Source organism: Protopterus annectens, chromosome 16.part0 (assembly GCF_019279795.1).
Source record: "Protopterus annectens isolate FY-2018-M chromosome 16.part0, PAN1.0, whole genome shotgun sequence".
Taxonomy (NCBI): domain Eukaryota; kingdom Metazoa; phylum Chordata; order Ceratodontiformes; family Protopteridae; genus Protopterus; species Protopterus annectens.
In genome coordinates, this window is record NC_056750.1 from 21235858 (window position 1) to 21254691 (window position 18834).

The 18834-nt window shown below is 41.8% G+C and overlaps 1 protein-coding gene across 1 annotated transcript in view; it reads left to right on the plus strand.

The window, feature by feature from the left end:
- DDX31 (DEAD-box helicase 31) overlaps nt 1-18834 on the plus strand; it is a 2738529-nt gene that overhangs the window by 287774 nt on the left and 2431921 nt on the right. The window contains exon 2 of the mRNA XM_044057921.1: nt 11885-12255. Coding sequence (XP_043913856.1) covers nt 11885-12255 — 371 coding nt within the window. The remainder of the gene's footprint in view (nt 1-11884; nt 12256-18834) is intronic.

An 18834-nucleotide genomic window follows, 5' to 3' on the forward strand; every position in this document is an offset into this window, starting at 1 on the left:
GATACCTTAAATTGCCAATCAACACCCCTCTCAAAGGACGTCCTGAATGTCATCCTGGAGGCCAGGAGGCCCAGTACCAGAAAAACGTACTCAGACAAATGAAAACGATTTTGTGCATGGAACCAGGCCAGAGGTCTAGATCCTGGCATCCGAAACATTCCTCAAATACTCCAATATTTATCTAAGATGCTACACAAAGGACTCTCTTTCTCATGTATAAAGATCCATGCTTCAGCAATTTCAGCTCAATATGATACGAATCCTTCCATTTTCTCTTACCCTTTACTAAGGCAGTTTCTCAGAGGGGCAAAAAACATAAGACCCCCCAGAAAACCACCAACTCCATCTTGGGATCTAAATTTTGTACTAGAAAAACTAACACTACCTCCTTTCGAACCAGCCTTTTCAGCGGATCTACAGTACTTTTCATGGAAAACAGCTCTACTGCTGGCTATCACCTCAGCACGCAGGGTCTCAGAACTACAGGCACTTATGGCAGTGGAACCTTTCCTCATTTTCCATCAGGACAGAGTTCTTTACGAACCAACCCTTCCTTCCTGCCAAAGGTAGTTTCCAGTGTGGCTCTCAATCAGGCCATACACTTGCCCACCTTTTATCCAAACCCTCAGAATAAAGGGGAAAAACTCCTTCACTCTTTGGACATTCACAGTCAGTTGCGTTATTATTTGGACAGGACAAAGGGCTTCAGAAAATCTGACCAACTATTTGTATCATATGCAGCAGGTTCAGAGGGAAAGCCCATCTCCAAACAGACCATCTCCAAATGGATAGCACATTGTATCCACTTCTGCTACTCTCACCATGGGAAACCAGTCCCTGCTAATATTACGTCTCATTCTACCAGGGCTACAGCAACCTCAGCAGCCTTCCTCCAAGGAGTCCCAACAAAGGACATTCTGGAGGCAGCCACCTGGAGTTCAGTGCACACCTTCACCAAACATTACCACCTTCCACTTTACTCAAAAACCAGGGCTGGCTTTGCCACTGCAGTCCTGCAGGGTATCTTAGCTATGCCTAACCCAGTATAGTTCCTACCACCCAACCATATCTTTGGGACTCAACCCAAGTGTGATGACTGCAGCAGCATAGCACGATGAACATAGTACAGTTTTGTACCTACCATAAATGTAGATGTTTGCGTACTTATGCTGCTGCAGTCCAGGTTACCCTCCCTCCAGCCCCACTTCCTAACAGGGGTTTCTTTTATCTACAGGTACATCAACCTTCTGGATGCATGTCTATATGGTGTATTTGCTTACAACTACCACTATTGTTTTTTCTCTAAGGTATGGTTTGCATGCCACTTGTTTTGCCTTATTAGATTGGGGCACCTGACATTTGGGGCAAGAAAAACTGAAGAAAATGGCGTAGGCTGCCTCTTTTATACCCCTGCCGCACTGACGTCAGGGAAGAAGCGACGACAACTGACGCCGGACCAAGGCTTTGGAATTCTGGCCGACTGCGGGACCGCCTGATGGCAGGATAACCCAAGTGTGATGACTGCAGCAGCATAAGTACTCGAACATCTACATTTATGGTAGGTACAAAACTGTACTTTTAACAAACCACGAAAATCAAGGAAAACCAAGGAAATATAATGAATGACCAGCCAGTAGAAACACAGGTTTATTCAAACTTGACGTCTCGGCTTTAACAAAAGCCTTCAATGAATAAAAACTTACATTGAGTATACTTGCCTCTTATAGTATAATCAATTAAACAATAAAACAATTAATTAATCAAACATTTCCAATTAAGTTCTATATTATGGTGAAATGCATAGAGTATCTAGGTTATGTAACAATATTCAGGATTTACGTAAAGATATACAAAGTATGGTTGATATGTTTAGAAATAGAGGGTATAATATGAATTTGTTACAAAGTAGTTGGGAAAAGCTTTGGTATGGTGTACATCCAAGTAAGACTCGGACACCAATATATTATAAAACTTCACATCAAGTAAATTATAATGAATATTTAGAATCTATATATTTTGTTTCAACATTTGGATGTTTTAGTTATAAAATCCTTGAAGAAGTTAAATATTTTTGGAAGTATTTGTGTTCCTTGAAAAATATTAAAACTTGATTGAATGGGAAGTTATTAAAACTTGATTGAATGAGAAGTTATGTTTTTCATATAGAAGAGGTAGAAACATTCATAATTTTGTTGTTAGGGGCAAGTTTAGCTTGCCATCAATTAAAATGAATTTTAATCTGCTTAGTCTAGGGACCATAGGTTGTAATAAATGTAAAGCCTGTAAATTTATAGTTCCAAAGTTTGAATATATTAATGGTGTTCCTTTTATGGCTTCTTGTAGTTATACATGTAGTACATCAGGAGTTATTTATGCTTTGAGATGCTCCTGTAATATGTACTATATTGGAGAGACCAAAAGGGCATTTAAGGTTCGTTTGTTGGAACATGCTAGGGATATAAGCAATAAAAAACAAGAAAGTTCTGTAGCAGTTCATTTTGAGCGTTTTTATCATGGAAGTAACAAAGATTTACAGGGCACTATTTTAGAACATGTGAAAGTTTCAGTGTTTGATTCATGTTTGTTAAAGAACAAACTTTTATTTAAAGAATCTGTATATATTCTTAAATTTAATACATTACATCCATTTGGATTAAATGAAGAACTTAATTGGAAATGTTTGATTAATTAATTGTTTTATTGTTTCATTGATTATACTATGAGGCAAGTATACTCAATGTAAGTTTTTACTCATTGAAGGCTTTTGTTAAAGCCGAGACGTCAAGTTTGAATAAACCTGTGTTTCTACTGGCTGGTCGTTCATTACAAAACTGTACTTTCTCTCTTGGCAGCCCCCTTGGGAGGAAAACTGGCATTTTTCTGTCACAATTGGCATGTGATCACCAAAGACAAATGGGTTCTCAACATTGTATCTCAAGGTTACAGGTTCCACTTTCACACTCTGCCAAGGTTAAAAGGAATGCCAAATCTGCCACCAAATCAATGGGCAGAGGCTCAAAGACAAATTACAGCACTCTATTCAAAAGGTACCAACACAGGAACAAGGACAAGGATTTTACTCAAGACTCTTTCTGGTTCCCAGAAAGGACAAAGCCTGGAGGCCTATTCTGGATCTTTCTTCTCTAAACACTTACCTGGATGTTCCAAAATTCAAAATGTTGACACTACAGCAGCTTCTTCCCATGCTGGGCAAGAAAGCTTGGTTCGTAACTTTGGACCTCAAAGAGGCATACCTGCATGTCCCTATCAGACAAAACTGCAGAAGATACCTCAGATTCATAGCTGGTTCAATGCACTACCAATTCTCTACACTGCCCTTTGGCTTATCTACTGCGCCCAGGGTCTTCACAAAGTGCCTGGCACCAGTAATTGCCTTTTGCAAACAGAAAGGAATTCTAATTTATCAGTACCTGGATGACTGCCTGATTCAAGCAGAGAGCAAGGACATTCTTCTAAAGCATCTGGCATTTGTAAAAAAGTTATTAAGTTGCTTAGGGTACACAGTAAATGAAAAGAAGTCAAAACTAGTGCCCTCACAAGAGATAATATTCCTGGGTGCCAGCTTGAATACAATGGCCCAGATGGCTTATCTCACGCCAGACAAGCAAGGACAACTGACTCAATATTTTCAATTGATGGCAACAAAGACCCAACTCCCTGCAAGAAAAATTCTGCAGACCTTTGTTACATGGCATCTTGCATACTACTAATTCCATATGCCAGACTGCATATGAGGAAACTACAATGGTACCTAAAGAGTGTCCGGTCTCAACACTGTCAAAATTTGGAAACAGTAATACCACTAATTCCTTGCCTTCAACAGGAGTTTCGATGGTGGGCTCAGGCATGTCACCTCAACAAGGGACAGGCTTTCACTCAACCCACAGCCAGGCAAACACTGACAACAAATGCATCTGATTACGCCTGTGGAGCACACATGGCAGGAAAATGTATTCAGGGCAAGTGGCCCGCAGAACAAAGGCATCTTCATATCAATCAAAAAGAGATGCTAGCTGTACAAAATGCCCTTATAGCTTTCAAGGACCTTCTACATCCAGGACAACTACTACTAAAGACAGACAACACCACAGTTATGTGGTACATAAACAAGCAAGGGGGCACTCATTCTTATCCCCTCTGCAGACAAGCCATGACCTTGTGGAACACAGCTCTAACCTATCAAGTTCATCTGCAAGCACAATTCCTGCCAGGAGAGAAAAACACACTGGCAGAAGACTTAAGCAGAAACATCATGGATCTGCACAAGTGGAAATTACATCCACAAATATTCAGAATGATAACACAAAAATGGTGGAGCCCGGACATAGATCTGTTTGCATCCCCAATGAACTGCCAGCTACAGAAATTCTGCACAAGGACTTACCACCCACAAGCATGGAAAGTGGATGCCCTCTCATTCAGCTGGAGAAACCTACAAGTATATGCTTTCCCACCACTACCTCTCCTTCCAAAGGTACTCATAAAAGCCAGGCAAGAAAAGCCAAAGATTATCCTGATTGCCCCAGACTGGCCATGCCAGCACTGGTACCCAATCTTAAAGAACTTAGCACAAGGTCCACCCTTGATTTTACCTCAAATCCCACATCTTATGACTCAGCACAACAATCAGATGCATCACAGCCAGCTAAAGACTTTAAACCTGGCTGCATGGCAGATTCCTTAGTCAAGCAAGCAATGCCTCTCTCCAAAGCTGTTATGGATGTCATTCTGGAGGCCAGAAGGCCTAGCACCAGGAAAGCCTATTCGGATAAATGGAAGAGATTCTGTGCCTGGAACCAGGCTCACAGCCTTGACCCTCTTGTCCCAAATATTCCTCAGATACTACAATATTTAACTGAGATTCTGGACAAAGGCCTCTCCTTTTCATCCATCAAGATCCACGCCTCTGCCATCTCTGCTCATTACAACATGGACCCAGTTATTTTTTCTAATCCTTTGCTAAAACAGTACCTCAGAGGGGCTAAAAACATAAGACCGCCCCGTAGAGCACCAACTCCAACTTGGGACCTCAACTTCATTTTGGAAAAATTAACTTTACCTTCTTTTGAGTCAGCTAACTCAGCAGGCTTAAACTATGTCTCTTGGAAAACTGCTCTGCTCCTGGCAATAACATCAGCACGAAGAGTTTCAGAGCTACAGGCACTAATGGCAGTGGAACCTTTCATCATTTTCCACCAAAACAGTGTGTCTTTAAGAACAAACCCTACTTATGCCAAAGGTGGTATCAAGTGTGGCTCTAAACCAAACTATTCACTTGCCAACTTTTTATCCAAACCCACAGAATAAAGGGGAGAGACTTCTGCATTCTTTGGACATACACAGGCAGTTACGCTTCTACTTGGACAAAACCAAAGCTTTCAGGAAAACTGAGCAATTGTTCGTAGCATATGCTGCAGGAGCACAGAGAAAAGCCATTTCAAGATGGATAGGACACTGTATACGTTTCTACTATACACACCATGGGAAAACTGTACCTAACAGCATTAGGTCTCATTCCGCCAGGGCAACAGCCACTTTAACTGCCTACCTCAGAGGAGTACCTACCAAAGACATTTTGGAAGCAGCAACTTGGAGTTCTGTACATACCTTTACCAAGCATTACCATCTGCCTCTTTACTCTAAATCCAGAGCTGGCTTTGCCACTGCAGTGCTGCAGGGCCTTATAGCCACCCCTAATGCCTTATAGAACCAGCCACCCTACCTCAGCTTTGGGATTCTACCCAAGTGTAACTACTGCAGCAGTGTAACACGATGAACATTTTGTATCTACCATAAATGTAGATGTTCGAGTGTAAACACTGCTGCAGTCCAGGTTACCCTCCCTCCTTCCCCTCTTACTTGCTGGTACGTACCTATGTCTTCTACCCTTTACTACCTATGGGGAGTATTTGCTGGTAACTGAAAGTTTTTGATTGCTTTTCATATGTATGTTTTATTAGCAATTTGCATTGCCTACCTTTTTGGGAGCACCTGACATCTGGGGCAAGAAAAACTGAAGAAAATGGCGTCAGCTGCATCTTATATACCACTGTCGCACTGACGTCAGGGAAGAAGTGACAGCAACCGACACCGGACCAAGACTTTGGAACTCAGGCTGACTGCGGGACCGCCTGATGGCAGGATAACCCAAGTGTAATGACTGCAGCAGTGTATACACTCGAACATCTACATTTATGGTAGGTACAAAACTGTACTTTCTTTGGACATACACATGCAGCAACGCTTCTACTTGGACAGAATTAAAGCTTTCAGAAAGACTGAGCAACTTTTAGTATCATATGCTGCAGGATCACAAGGAAAGGCTATCTCAAAACAGACTATTTCTAAATGGATAGGCCATTGCATCCGTTTCTGCTATTCTCAGCATGGCAAATCAGTGCCTAAAGGCATTAGGCCTCATTCTACCAGAGTAGCAGCTACTTCAGCAGCCTTCCTCAGAGGAGTACCAACCAAAGACATCTTAGAGGCTGCAACTTGGAGTTCAGTGCACACTTTTACAAAGCACTACCACTTACATCTTTACTCTAAATCCAGAGCAGGCTTTGCCACTGCAGTTCTGCAGGGCCTCCTAGCCTCTGCTAATTCTATTTAGCCCAGCCACCCATCCTCAGCTTTGGTATTCAACCCAAGAGTAATGACTGCAACAGTGAAACACGATGAACATAGTACATTTGTGTACCTACCATAAATGTAGATGTTCGAGTGTATTCACCGTTGCAGTCCAGGTTACCCTCCCTCCGTCCCCCTTTCTTTTGCTGGGGTTTATCTGTACTTCTCTATTCTATACAACCTATGTGGTGTATTTGCTTGTAGATGAAGGAAATTACTGCATTTATGTTTATTGGCATAATATATTTAGCCTTCCCTTTTGGGGGCATCTGACATCTGGGGCAAGAAAAACTGAAGAAAATGGTGTCGGCTGCAGCTTTTATACTCCTGGCGCACTGACGTCAGGGAAGAGGCGACAGTAACCGACGCTGGACCAGGACTTTGGAATTCAGGCTGACTGCGGGTAGCCTGCCAGCAAGATAACCCAAGAGTAATGACTGCAACAGTGAATACACTCGAACATCTACATTTATGGTAGGTACACAACTGTACTTATTCGCTAGCCCTTACTGAGGACGATCTGTATATCTGGAGGCATTCGGTTCCCAACCCTCCACCTCCTGGGTGTCTCCACCTTTTGATCCACTCATATCTGTAGTGGCTTGAAAGGTTTGGTCAGCTCCGGATTCTGTGGATCCTACTCCAAGGAGACCAAATAAATTCATAACAGCTCCCCAGGAAAAACAATTTCTCACTAAAGGTGTGCCAGTTGATGCCATGGTGGTAGCAGCCACCAAGAAAGAGTTAGCAGAAACTTCTTCGTCTGTCCATCCACCAATCAAAGAGTCTAGGATGATGGACAGATATGGGAAGAGAATGTTTACCTCCGCGACCTTCTCCATGAGGTCCCTAAATTATCTCTCTCATTTTACATGGCTTCAAAGGGATCTCCTAAAAGAGCTTGGAGATGCCCTACAAGATCCTACAGCTGAGGGAGCATCAGCCAAAATAGCTTCCCAGCTTGCGACTCTTAATTCAATAGTCAACTCTTCCATGAGGCTTATTTCCTATGCAGCCGATGGAGCGAGCAGAGCCGCGTGTACAGGAATGGCTCTCATGAGACATGCTTGGCTGCGGCGGTGTCAATTTGCGGAACCCTTTCAAGTGTCCTTCACAAATACTCCCTTTGATGGCTCCTTGCTATTTGGGCCCCAGGTGAAAGACACTCTTACCAGGTGTGAGCAGGAAGGCAAGACTCTCTCTGCTGTGGGAGTCCGTTTTTCCACTCCTAACGGACCTTATCCCAAAGTTCAGAGGGGTGGAAAGATGTGGTTTCTAATATCCCAGTGATCCTTGCCTGACACGTGGTGATTTTTCCCCCAGGGGCAGAGGGGGAAACAACAATGGCATACGCCACCCTTGTGGCAGAGGGGGACCGCAAAATCAGGGTGACAGAGGAAGTTTCTCTGCCAAACCCTTCCAGCATCCCTGATTGGTTACCCGACTGCTCACCTCTGGAGGCAGTCGGGGGAAGACTTTCGCTGTACCCAGAAGCCTGGCAAAATATAACAAGAGACAGATAGGTACTATCTATTATATCCGGAGGTTACAAAATTCCCTTCCATCAACCCCCTCTAGAGTCAAAAAAGTCCATCCCGGATGCCCCACCCAATCTAAGGGATCAAGCAGTCATACAAGTCTCAAAACTGCTAGAAAAAAAGAGCTATTCAGGAAGTCCCCACAGACCAACTAGGATCCGGAACTTACTCAAGATTCTTTTTAGTACCCAAAAAGACAGGGGACTGGAGACCAATACTGGATCTCAGCAGATTGAACCAATCTGTACAAAAAGAAAAGTTCTGGATGGTAACACTGCAGTCCATTCTCCCCTTTCTGGGTCAGGACAATTGGATGTGCTCTAGAGATCTTCAGGATGAGTACTACTATATGAAAATGGACAGACACTCCAGGAGATTTCTTCGCTTCCGGGTAGGGACCAGTCATTACCAGTTCAGAGCTCTGCCCTTTAGTCTTACCACAGCCCCCAGGGTGTTCACCAAATGTATGGCGGTAGTCACGGCTCACCTGAGACGGCAAGGATTCCAGGTGTTTCCCTATCTAGACGACTGGCTCCTCACTGCTACCACCAGGCATCAACTCTGAGGCACAGGATTATACAATATCAGCTTGCACCCAACTGGGCATTACAGTAAATTTCGAAAAATCTGCCTTGTTGCCCTGTCAATCAGTTACCTATATAGGAGCAGAATTAAATACAAAACAGATGTTTGCAAGGTTACCTCAGGAAAGAGTTTTCACTATTCGCCAAGTGTCTCTTCTAATGCAGAGCAGAAAGATTCAAGTCAGACATGTTCTGCAAGTTCTAGGCCTCATGGCAGCTGCCATTCTTCTTGTTCCATTAGCGTGTTACCACATGAGACTCCTTCAGTGGCTTCTTTTCATGCAGTGGTCCTTTCAGGAACTACCCATGTCTCACATGATCCTGATTACAGAAACATGCAAAAGACACCTCTCTTGGTGGATGGTCTCCCCACTGGTGTCTCAGGGCAGACCTTTCATACAACCCCCTCCGGTAGCCACAGTGACCACGGACGCCTCCCTGATAGGGTGGGGGGGCATTATCTAGGCAGGACAGTCCAAGGCATGTGGCAACCTGGCGGGTACCATTTGCATATCAATGTCCTAGAGATGAGAGTGGTGCTCCTAGCATTGCAAGCTCTTCAAGACTCTCTTCCTTCCTTGTTATCCAAACAGACAACATGTCAGTTGTGTGGTACATCAACAAGCAGGTCCTACTCCTTGTGTCGAGAAGCCCTCAGACTATGGTAATGGGCGATTTCCTATCCTCATGCCTCACAAGTGGTCTCTGAATCAGGAAGTTGCGGATCTTATCTTCCGCAAATGGGGCCAGCCTTGCTGCAATCTATTTGCCACTCCCCTCAACAACAAATGCAGCAGCTACTTCTCCCTGCTTCCTCCTCCAGGTCAAACACCCAGGGACGTTCTAGTCCACGATTGGCCTCAGGGTCTCCTTTATGCATTTCCCCTAATTCCAAGACTCGTACAAAAAGCAAAATCGTTGGGTTGCAAAATGATCCTCATTTCCCCGTATTGGCCTCAACAGATATGGTTTCCATTCCTGCACCTCCACCTCCTAGACTAGCCTTTGATTCTGGACCCGATGCCAGATCTTTTGATTCATCAGTCAGGTGGGTTACACCAATCCCTTCAGACTCTCAAGCTCACAGCTTGGTTTCTCCACTTCCTACCTTAGCCAGGCTCCCAAGTATCTCCCCAGCAGTTCGTGATATTATTGTTTCCTCTCCTATGTCAACTACGAGAAAGACTTATGCTAGCAGATGGAAAAGATTTTCATACTGGGCAGAATCTAGAAACTTAGAGCCCTTTTCAGCCCCAGTCCATCAAATTCTAGAATTTCTAGCAGAGCTTTTTCAGTCGGGTGCAGCTACTGCTACCATCAGGGTACAACTGGCTGCCATGTCTAATTTTCATATTGGAATTCTTAATTCTAGCATAATGTCTCATAAGTTCTGCAAAGCCTTCATGAGAGGAACATCTCTTCTTAGACCCCCAGTGAGGATCCATCTCTTCCTTGGGATCTCAGTTTAGTTTTCACTTCTTTAATTCTGCCTCCCTTTGAACCAGCAGCATCTTGTCCCTTAAAATTTTTTTCTTGGAAAACACTTTTTCTAGTTGCTATTACCTCAGCTAGATGTGTTTCAGAACTCCAAGCACTCTGTGTTCGTCTCCCATATATGTTTTTTTCACAAAGATAGAGTTTCTCTAAGAACCAACCCATCCTTCATACCAAAAGTCTGTTCAGAAAACAATCTAAATCAATCCATTGATCTCCCCGTCTTCTTTCCCAATCATAGCAACAAGACAGAATACAGTCTTCACCAACTGAATGTGCATAGACAATTACGTTTTTACCTCCATAGGACTAAAGAGCTAAGAAAGTCAGACTAGTTATTTCTCTCATATGCTCACAATAAGCAAGGCCTTCCAGTTTCTAAGGTGACCTTATCCAAATGGTTATCTGACACCATTGCCTTTATTTATCATTTAAGGCATAAAGATCTACCAGCAAAACCAAAAGGTCATTCTACTAGAGCATTAGCCACTTCTGTAGCCTTTCAGTCTAAATTGGCCATAGACTCAATTTGTACAGCTGCCACTTGGGCAAACCCTCATACCTTTATCTCTCATTACAAAGTGGATGTGGTCTCCCGGAGCAGGGCTTCCTTTGGTTCCACTGTTCTGAAGAGTCTGTCCCAATGAGCCACCCTGTGTCTTTAGGTGCTAGGGACGCTGTCCCAATCAGCAAGAATGAAGACGAGATGGGACAACTTAACATAAAGAAGTTATGTACCTACCATAACGCTCCATGTTAGTTGTCCTTCATCTCGCCTTCCTCCTTGCGTTCCCCCCTCCTTCCCCCCTTCCTGGATGATTGAGAGGAGTTCAATATGGTTTCACTGGCTGATTTCCTTTTTTCTTGGTTCACATGCCAGGTAAACTTTTGACAGTTTACTGTGATCTTTTATTTTGGTAAATCGGTTTTTAGGTTACTGGTTACTTTATATGTCTAGTGTGTGCTATCACAAACAAGATCTGTGTAGCTGACACTGGGCATTCTGGGATAAGGGTTAGCCTTGAGCCAGTAAACAGCTCTTGAGTTATAGAAGTAGGCTGAGTCGGAGCTGAGGATCGGCTCCGAACCCAATCAGCAAGAAGGAAGCCGAGATGAAGGACAACTAACATGGAACTTTATGTACATAACCTCTTTTTCATGGTATAGTAGATAATATATTTTAGATTACATGAGTAGACATGTATTAAAGCTTTTTTTTTTTTTTTTTTGAAATGGTGACATGCTCCTCCCTGGGGAATCATGTATTGTGGTACTAAGTAGTAAATGAATGAGTACATTTATTAACAGGTAGGCTTCTGCTTTTTTCCTGTGTGCTTGGTTTGTATCGCATGTAAATTTAACAATCCTGCTACCACAAATCTTCTATAAAGAATAGTTGCATTCTTATGTACATCACAGGTTGTTTTAAATAGCTTAAAGTTTAATCATAGCTCTGACAGTAAATGTTTATAGTTCATTGAAGTGGCTTGACAGATGAATATGAAAGAACTTCAGCAGAGGTAAGTTCTGTCAGTTTTTAAGGATCTGCAGAACAGAATAGTGGTGTGGAATGCAATTCTGCTTAGTTGCTCATGCATACATTTTGTATATATTCAGAGCAGCCATAAAAACATAAAACGGAAGACCAAGCAGATCAATGAAGAACCTTCCCCCAAGCGCAGAAGAGAAAATCCTGTATTTCAGCAGAAAGAAAAAGCAAGCACCCCACCATTCTCAGTTACTAAACCACACATCCGATCATCTCCAAAAGTTAATGAGGAACCCCCCGCAAAGCAGAAGAGTGGGTGCTCTGTACTCCAGCAGAAGAGGAACACAAACAGAACTTTGTCCTCAGTCAGTAAATCTCCAATTAAATCATCTACAAAAGTATACTCGTCAGGAAAACAGAATGAAGATGCTGATGAAAAATCTGTCATTAAAACATCATCTCTATTTAAATTTAATCCAGAAATTCCTGAAATACACAGGTATGTTTTTATTATTTCTGTGGGTACTGTAATTTATTTGCAGGTCGCCTATGGAAACTCTGCGGGTGTGCATATATGTTTGGAAATGAGGAAATAACAGTAACAACACCAAGTACAATGGGCCAATCAGAAGATTTTAGTATTGTGTGATTGGTACAAGGAATTATTTAGATTTCCATATCCAGTACCAGCAGCCTAAATTTGGTATTTGGTATAGATTGCTGGAGACCACATGTAATGGAAGGGTTGAGTGCATGACATACCTTTCCTTACCTTATGAAGGGATGAGACAGGTTTTTGTCACAGTTTCATTGCAAGCCATGATTGGGTTTAACCAGGGAAAGAGGACTTTATGAATCTGTTTTTAGGCCATGGCTCTGTGAGAACTGCTTCAGAACCTCTTTCTTAAAGGAGGAAACTTGATAATTCTGTGGATAGGAGTAGGGAGGGAGCAGGCATTATTAATGCTACAAAAGAGAGCTGTCATTGACAATATGTTTTGGTATAAAACACTAAACTGAGAAAAAGAAAATAAAGTGGCAAAAGTGCACTAAGGTGTGGTGCATGAAAGCGCTAACGTTTATATTAAATCTTTCTTGGATTGGTCTGCGTTTTGCCACTTTATTTTCTTTTTCTCAGTTTAATATGTTTTGGTATACAGGACCAGAGAGGGCTGGTTCTTTCACATGCTCTGGCTGTAGTATATATGTTAGACATTTTCATACACTTTTCTTACAAGGCTCTAGGTCTGTTCTTGTTTATTGTGAGATTTCTTCCTTCTTTGCAGTTGTTTCTTACTGCTCCAGTTGGATAGCAGTAAGGTGGTTCCAGATTGTTTTACAGTCTTACAGCTTGGTTTTGCATACAGTAAATCAGCATACTTTTGGGAAACATTCTAGTAGCAGACAGACATACCTGGTCCAGTACTTGAGTCTTTCATTTCTGCTATTTTGATTCATCAAGTTGATGTTCCTGTGACTCTGCTATCTCAGTTGTATTTTATTTTTTTATTTTAGTTGTCCTTTGATAACCAGGAACATCTGACTAAGCTAATGTCCCATTTTCAGCAGAGGCCTGTGGAGAAAAGCTCTATGACAGATTCAAAAACATGTAAACAGTAGTTCCCCACAACAGATTAAATATTTTACAATGACTTGGGGGAAAAGGCTCCACAAAAACACATGCAAAAGCTTTTTTACAGTAGCCTATAAGTAATTACATACAAGGGAATAAAATCCCCACAACAGATAAAAACACAAACAGTTTTGAAATACATTTACAGAAATAGTAATGCAGTATGTACTTGCAAGTAGCATGACGCATGGCAGAAGTGGATAGCCTATGTCACGTAAACTAATACATACATATTCAGAATACTAACTACTTCTAATTATGTATGAAGGTGAAGAACAAGAGCGTTTCGTGCTGTCAAAATAGAGAATGAGATGAGGAGGAGTAATGAGCAGGAGGGAAAATTAAGAACATGGAGAGAGCTTGTTGTTAGAGAGGTGTGAATGTTATGGATGTACGTTAGAGAGGAAAATAAGCACTAGAAAGTGTCTGCTGAAGAGGTAGAGGAGCACACATTAGTAGTATGGTGCATTAAAGTCAGAGCTTCTTTTGATGTTGGGTCATTAGTACCTCTTAAGATATGGAGGTGAATTCAGAGTGAGAAAGGCTTAGTTATAAGCAAGTGGTCATGTGTCTTTTTTGAGGGTTGTGCAGATACCGGCCAGGTGTCAGATATTTTTTAGATTGGTCTTGAAATTGGCAAGGATGCTCGTATATTTAAAGGATAAGGGGATAGAGTTCCTAGAGTGGGCTACATAGCAGGAAGAGAGAGAGGTTCCTGCTGTCAGGTGTAGTTTGTAGGTATTTGTTTTTAGATTGAAGTGGCCTAGAAGGGCTATATGTCTGCAATAAGTCTAGTAGAGCATTGCTTTGCTGTGGTTTGTATATTAATTTGTAGACTAGGTGTAGTCAAGAACTCTCTAGGAAAGTTTCTACGTTTATTAGATACTGGTACCTCTTTTCCTAGCTTTTTTCAATTGTTGGTGCTAGTTCTCAAGTTTTTATTTTACTATTTGACGGCCCACCATAGGAGTTACTCTAGTTAGGCATACCTCAGAATGTGTCCGTGTCCAACAGCTCAGTTACTACCTGCTGGTAGTAGCACTTATATGCCAGGGCAGTGTCACCCTCAAATATTTTGCTGACTGTGCAGAGATCCTTAGCTCTACTTTTTTTTTTTCTGGATCACCTAACTTTGTCCATAATCGGCATCAGTCTGGGTTTCTGGACATTGGTGACAGTTGTAGTTTGTTTCTGTGTCTGTGGTGTAATTTTGCTATTTATCCCATGGGGCATAGGGTACCATACATCTGATGTGACACTGCCCATTCTTCTGACTTTGGTCACTACTGGTGCTGCTGTCATGCAGAAAGACCAGTGCAAGGATTTCCTGTGTTACGCATAGTGTTGGTCAGTGTCAGGTACCAAATGTCAGTCGCCTTTCCATTCCTTGCTTCAGCTTGAGTTCTTCCTGCTTCCACCTTCCTGTATTAGTTTCTTTGGATGTTTTATCCAGTATTTCTTGTTGTAATATCTCGATCTGTCCCCATTACAGAGAATATTAAATTAACACTCCATCCCCTTCTAAGCCAGTTTTTCCAAGCTCAGACCCATACTTCATTGCTTCTTCCTCCTAAAGAGCTCTGTCCTGCTACTCTACTGACGTCTCTCGCTATAAGGGCAGTCAACAGTCAACACCACACAAAAAAGAAAGTGCTTTCAAATGCAAGGCAAAGTAAACAGACTGGCATGAAATAAATAGCTGCATTTTTTTTTTTTTGCATTGTGGCAGCTTGACTTTTTGGCTTTCAAGGGATGAGACTCAAAGCAAAACTTTCAAGAATTAATTTAGACATGCCTAGGCATTACAGACATATTAAATAATATAAATTCTTGTTTATCAACAATAGTAAACATATCAAATTCATATCCGAGTTCAGTCCTTCATGTAATACAAAATGCTTTAAAATGAATGTAGTTTCTGGGACTTAATAGGGAACTCTGTAGATTCCCATCCGTCTTAAGTGAAGGTTTAGCCAAACCACTAAAATGGGTATAGTTAGTGGAAATTAGCAGTTCAGTAATGTTATGTTTCAAATTTTTTTGTTCAGTTGTTACTTAAATCAGTGAAGTACTGCACGTTTCTAACACTGAATCTCCTTTTTTTTAATCAGGCCTGTATACCGTTTAAGAAATGCGCATTTACATCTTTTAATGTATAGTGCTGTTAATGAATCACAGCTGAAAACACATGCTGCATTGTACAGCCCATTGTCTTCTATTTTGTAACTTCATCCTGGAGGAAATTCTTCATTTTCCACAAGGAAACAAATCACTTGGAGATGACTTGTTTTTCTATTATATTATGAATTAACATGATGTTCATCGTGTTTCACTGTTGCAGTCATTACACTTGGATTATCCTGCTGGCAGGCGACCCCCTGCTCCAGTAAAGCCAGATAGGTACTACAGGGCCCCTGACTCTCATAAATTTCTTTATAAAAACCCCGCTGCAGACCCAGAAACAATCTCTCAGGGTCCTAAAGGGGTTAAAGCTTCCACTGCCAAAAATTCTGTCCCCTCAGATAAGGATTCCAGAGCTCTGGACAGATGGGGGAAAAAAAGTTTACACTTCTGCTACTTTAGCTGTAAGAGCTTTAAACTGTCAGTTTCACATGCTTAAATATCACCAGTATCTCATGTCATTGTTAAAGCAGAAAATTGTTACAAATATAGAAAGTCCTGACAGTAAAGAAATGCAGGATTTATTGCATGCAGTTGAACAAGTGGGAAAGCATACTCTGCAATGTGGTTTTGATTCATTAGAGGCTTCTTGTAGAGCCGCAGTTGCAGGCTCAGTCATTCGAAGACATGCTTGGACCTTGGTTGAAAGAACAAAGTTTACCTGACCATGTTAAAGTAAAATTATTGGATGCTCCATTACAGCATGATACATTGTTTGGTGTTAAGGCAGAAGAGGTGTTAAAGAAAATGGAGGATAAAGCAAAGTTAATGCAAACGGTGAAAGATTTCTTACAGGTTCAACCACCTAGATTTAGCAGAAACTGGCCTTCAAAAAATTGGTCCTTTCCAGTGTCAGACAGGCCGCAAAGAGGCAGATACAGATGCCCAAGAGGCAGATCTCAGCCGCAAGGCTCCTACAGACCTAAACAGTGGGGTGCTTCAACCCCCAAAGGAGGAGATGACAAATCACAGCCTTACAGGAAAAGGTCACAATGACTTCCCTATGCAAATACCAAGCTCTTACCAGTTGACAGCACCCCTAGGGGGAAAGCTAGCACTTTTCTCAAAAAAATGGCACATAATCACCCAAGACCAATGGGTGCTGAATATAGTTTCTCAGGGGTACAGGTTCCACTTCCACACGCTTCCAAAACCAAAAGGTAAGCCAAACCTGCCACAAAACCAATGGGCAGAGGCACAAAAACAGATTGCTGCTCTTATGGATATGGGAGCTATTCAAAAAGTTCCAAAAGAAGTACAAGGACAAGGATTTTACTCAAGACTTTTCTTAGTATTTTATTAATTTAATTATTTTTATTTTACATTTGTTGACCAGGATAGTCCGACTGGATGCATGTCCATTTTCAGCGGAGGCCCGGGGATAAAAGCACCAAGGGTAAGCAGATACAGCATTACATATTGCAAACAGACTATTTACAGAGATTACATAAGTAAGCAAGTTAAACAAGTTCCACAGGTTACAGTTATTCCTGAGCACAAGTCAGGATTTAATTACACAGTAAACTGGTTAACAGATTTTTACACATTCTAGAGAGAGTTAGCCAGGCTTGATACATTGACATAGCCAGTTAAGTGACAAATGTTGTTTGAGTCTAGTTTTAAATTGACCTAAGGTGGAAAGTAAGGTAATATCAGCTGGAAGAGAGTTCCAGGATCTACTTACAGAGTTTGCAAATAGAGAATCACCGGCTGTGTTATTAATTTTGCTAGTCTGAATTAGTAGTTTGTTAGAGGATCGAAGCGGTCTAGGATTGTTATAGATGGTGATAATATTTTTAAGTGCAGGAGTATTGTCCAGATTATAGAGGATTTTATAGGCCATAATCAGTTGGTTATACTGGATTAGGCTGGGAAGTTCAAGCCACCCAAGCTGATGTAGATTGATGCAATGACATGTCCTAAAAGGCAGCCCAGTGGCAAACCTGGCAATGTGGTTGTAGCAAATTGAGAGTTTGTTAAGGACAGTCTTGTTTAAATTAGAGAGTAGAGGGGATGCATACAGAAGGGTTGAAAGAAGGTGAGAGTGAGCTATGGCAGTTTTAGCTGGAGGGGTTAGGAAGGCTTTTATTCTGTAAAGTGACCCTAATTTTTTATTGATGGTTTTGATAGTTTGGTTAACATGTAGGTCAAATTTTAGATTATTGTCTATGATGACACCTAATAGTTTTGTAGATGGGTCAGGGGAGATTATTGTGCCATCATTTGATTTTATGGTAAAGGTGAAAGCGGTAGACCTACGTGTTGGTGAAAATAACAGCATTTAGTTTTTTTGGGATTTAGGATCAGACGATGTTCAGAAAGCCAGTTTTCTATTGTATTAAAGGTGGTCTGGGTAGCTGACCATAACTCTACTGGAGATGTGGCTGAGCAAATCAGAGTAGAGTTATCAGCATATTGGATACAGCTGACTTTTGGGATGACAGTATAAAGGTCGTTAATGAAGATGGAGAACAGCAAGGGCCCTAGTATAGAGTCTTATGGTACTCCAAGGGTGTTAGGCCAGAGGACAGCCTGCTGTCGACCATTCAGGTAGGATTGAAACCATTGGAGGGCTCCAGTATCTAGACAGAATGTTTGCAGGGTGTGGATTAAAAGTTGGTGATCAACCATATCGAATGCCTTGGAAAGATCCAAAAAGAGGGCTGAGGATATATAACTATTGTTGCGATTATGGTTTATGGTGTTAGTAAAGGCTAGGAGGGCTGAAGTAGTGCTGTGATGAGGACGGAAGCCATGCTGAGTGTCTGCCATAAGGCGATTTTGGATTCGGTGGTGCATGAGTTGTCTATGAATACATTTTTCCATAATCTTTGCAAGTGGAGAGAGTATAGCTATTGGCCTATAATTGGAGAATTCAGTAGAGCTGCCTCCTTTGTGAAGTGGGATTACATAGGATATTTTCCAGATGGTGGGAATTTTAGCTTCTACTATAGTTCTATTGATTAGTATTGAGACGGGGAATAGCATCAGCTGATTTTTGTAGGTACTCGGCAGGGAGTTGGTCAGCAGAAAGTGTAGTGGGTTTTAATTTTTTGATCAAGGTACGGATAAGTGAAGTGGCGACTGGTTCGAAGCTGAACGCGAGTAGGTTTCTAGGGGTGCTACTTTCAGGACCAGGGGAGCTAGGAGGTAGTTGGCTAGCTAGGGCTTGAATTGTCTCAGTAAAGAATTGGTTAAAACTATCAGAAACTTCTTCAGGGGTTTTATCAATAGTAGTAGCAGGGATTGGGGTTGAAGTTTGTC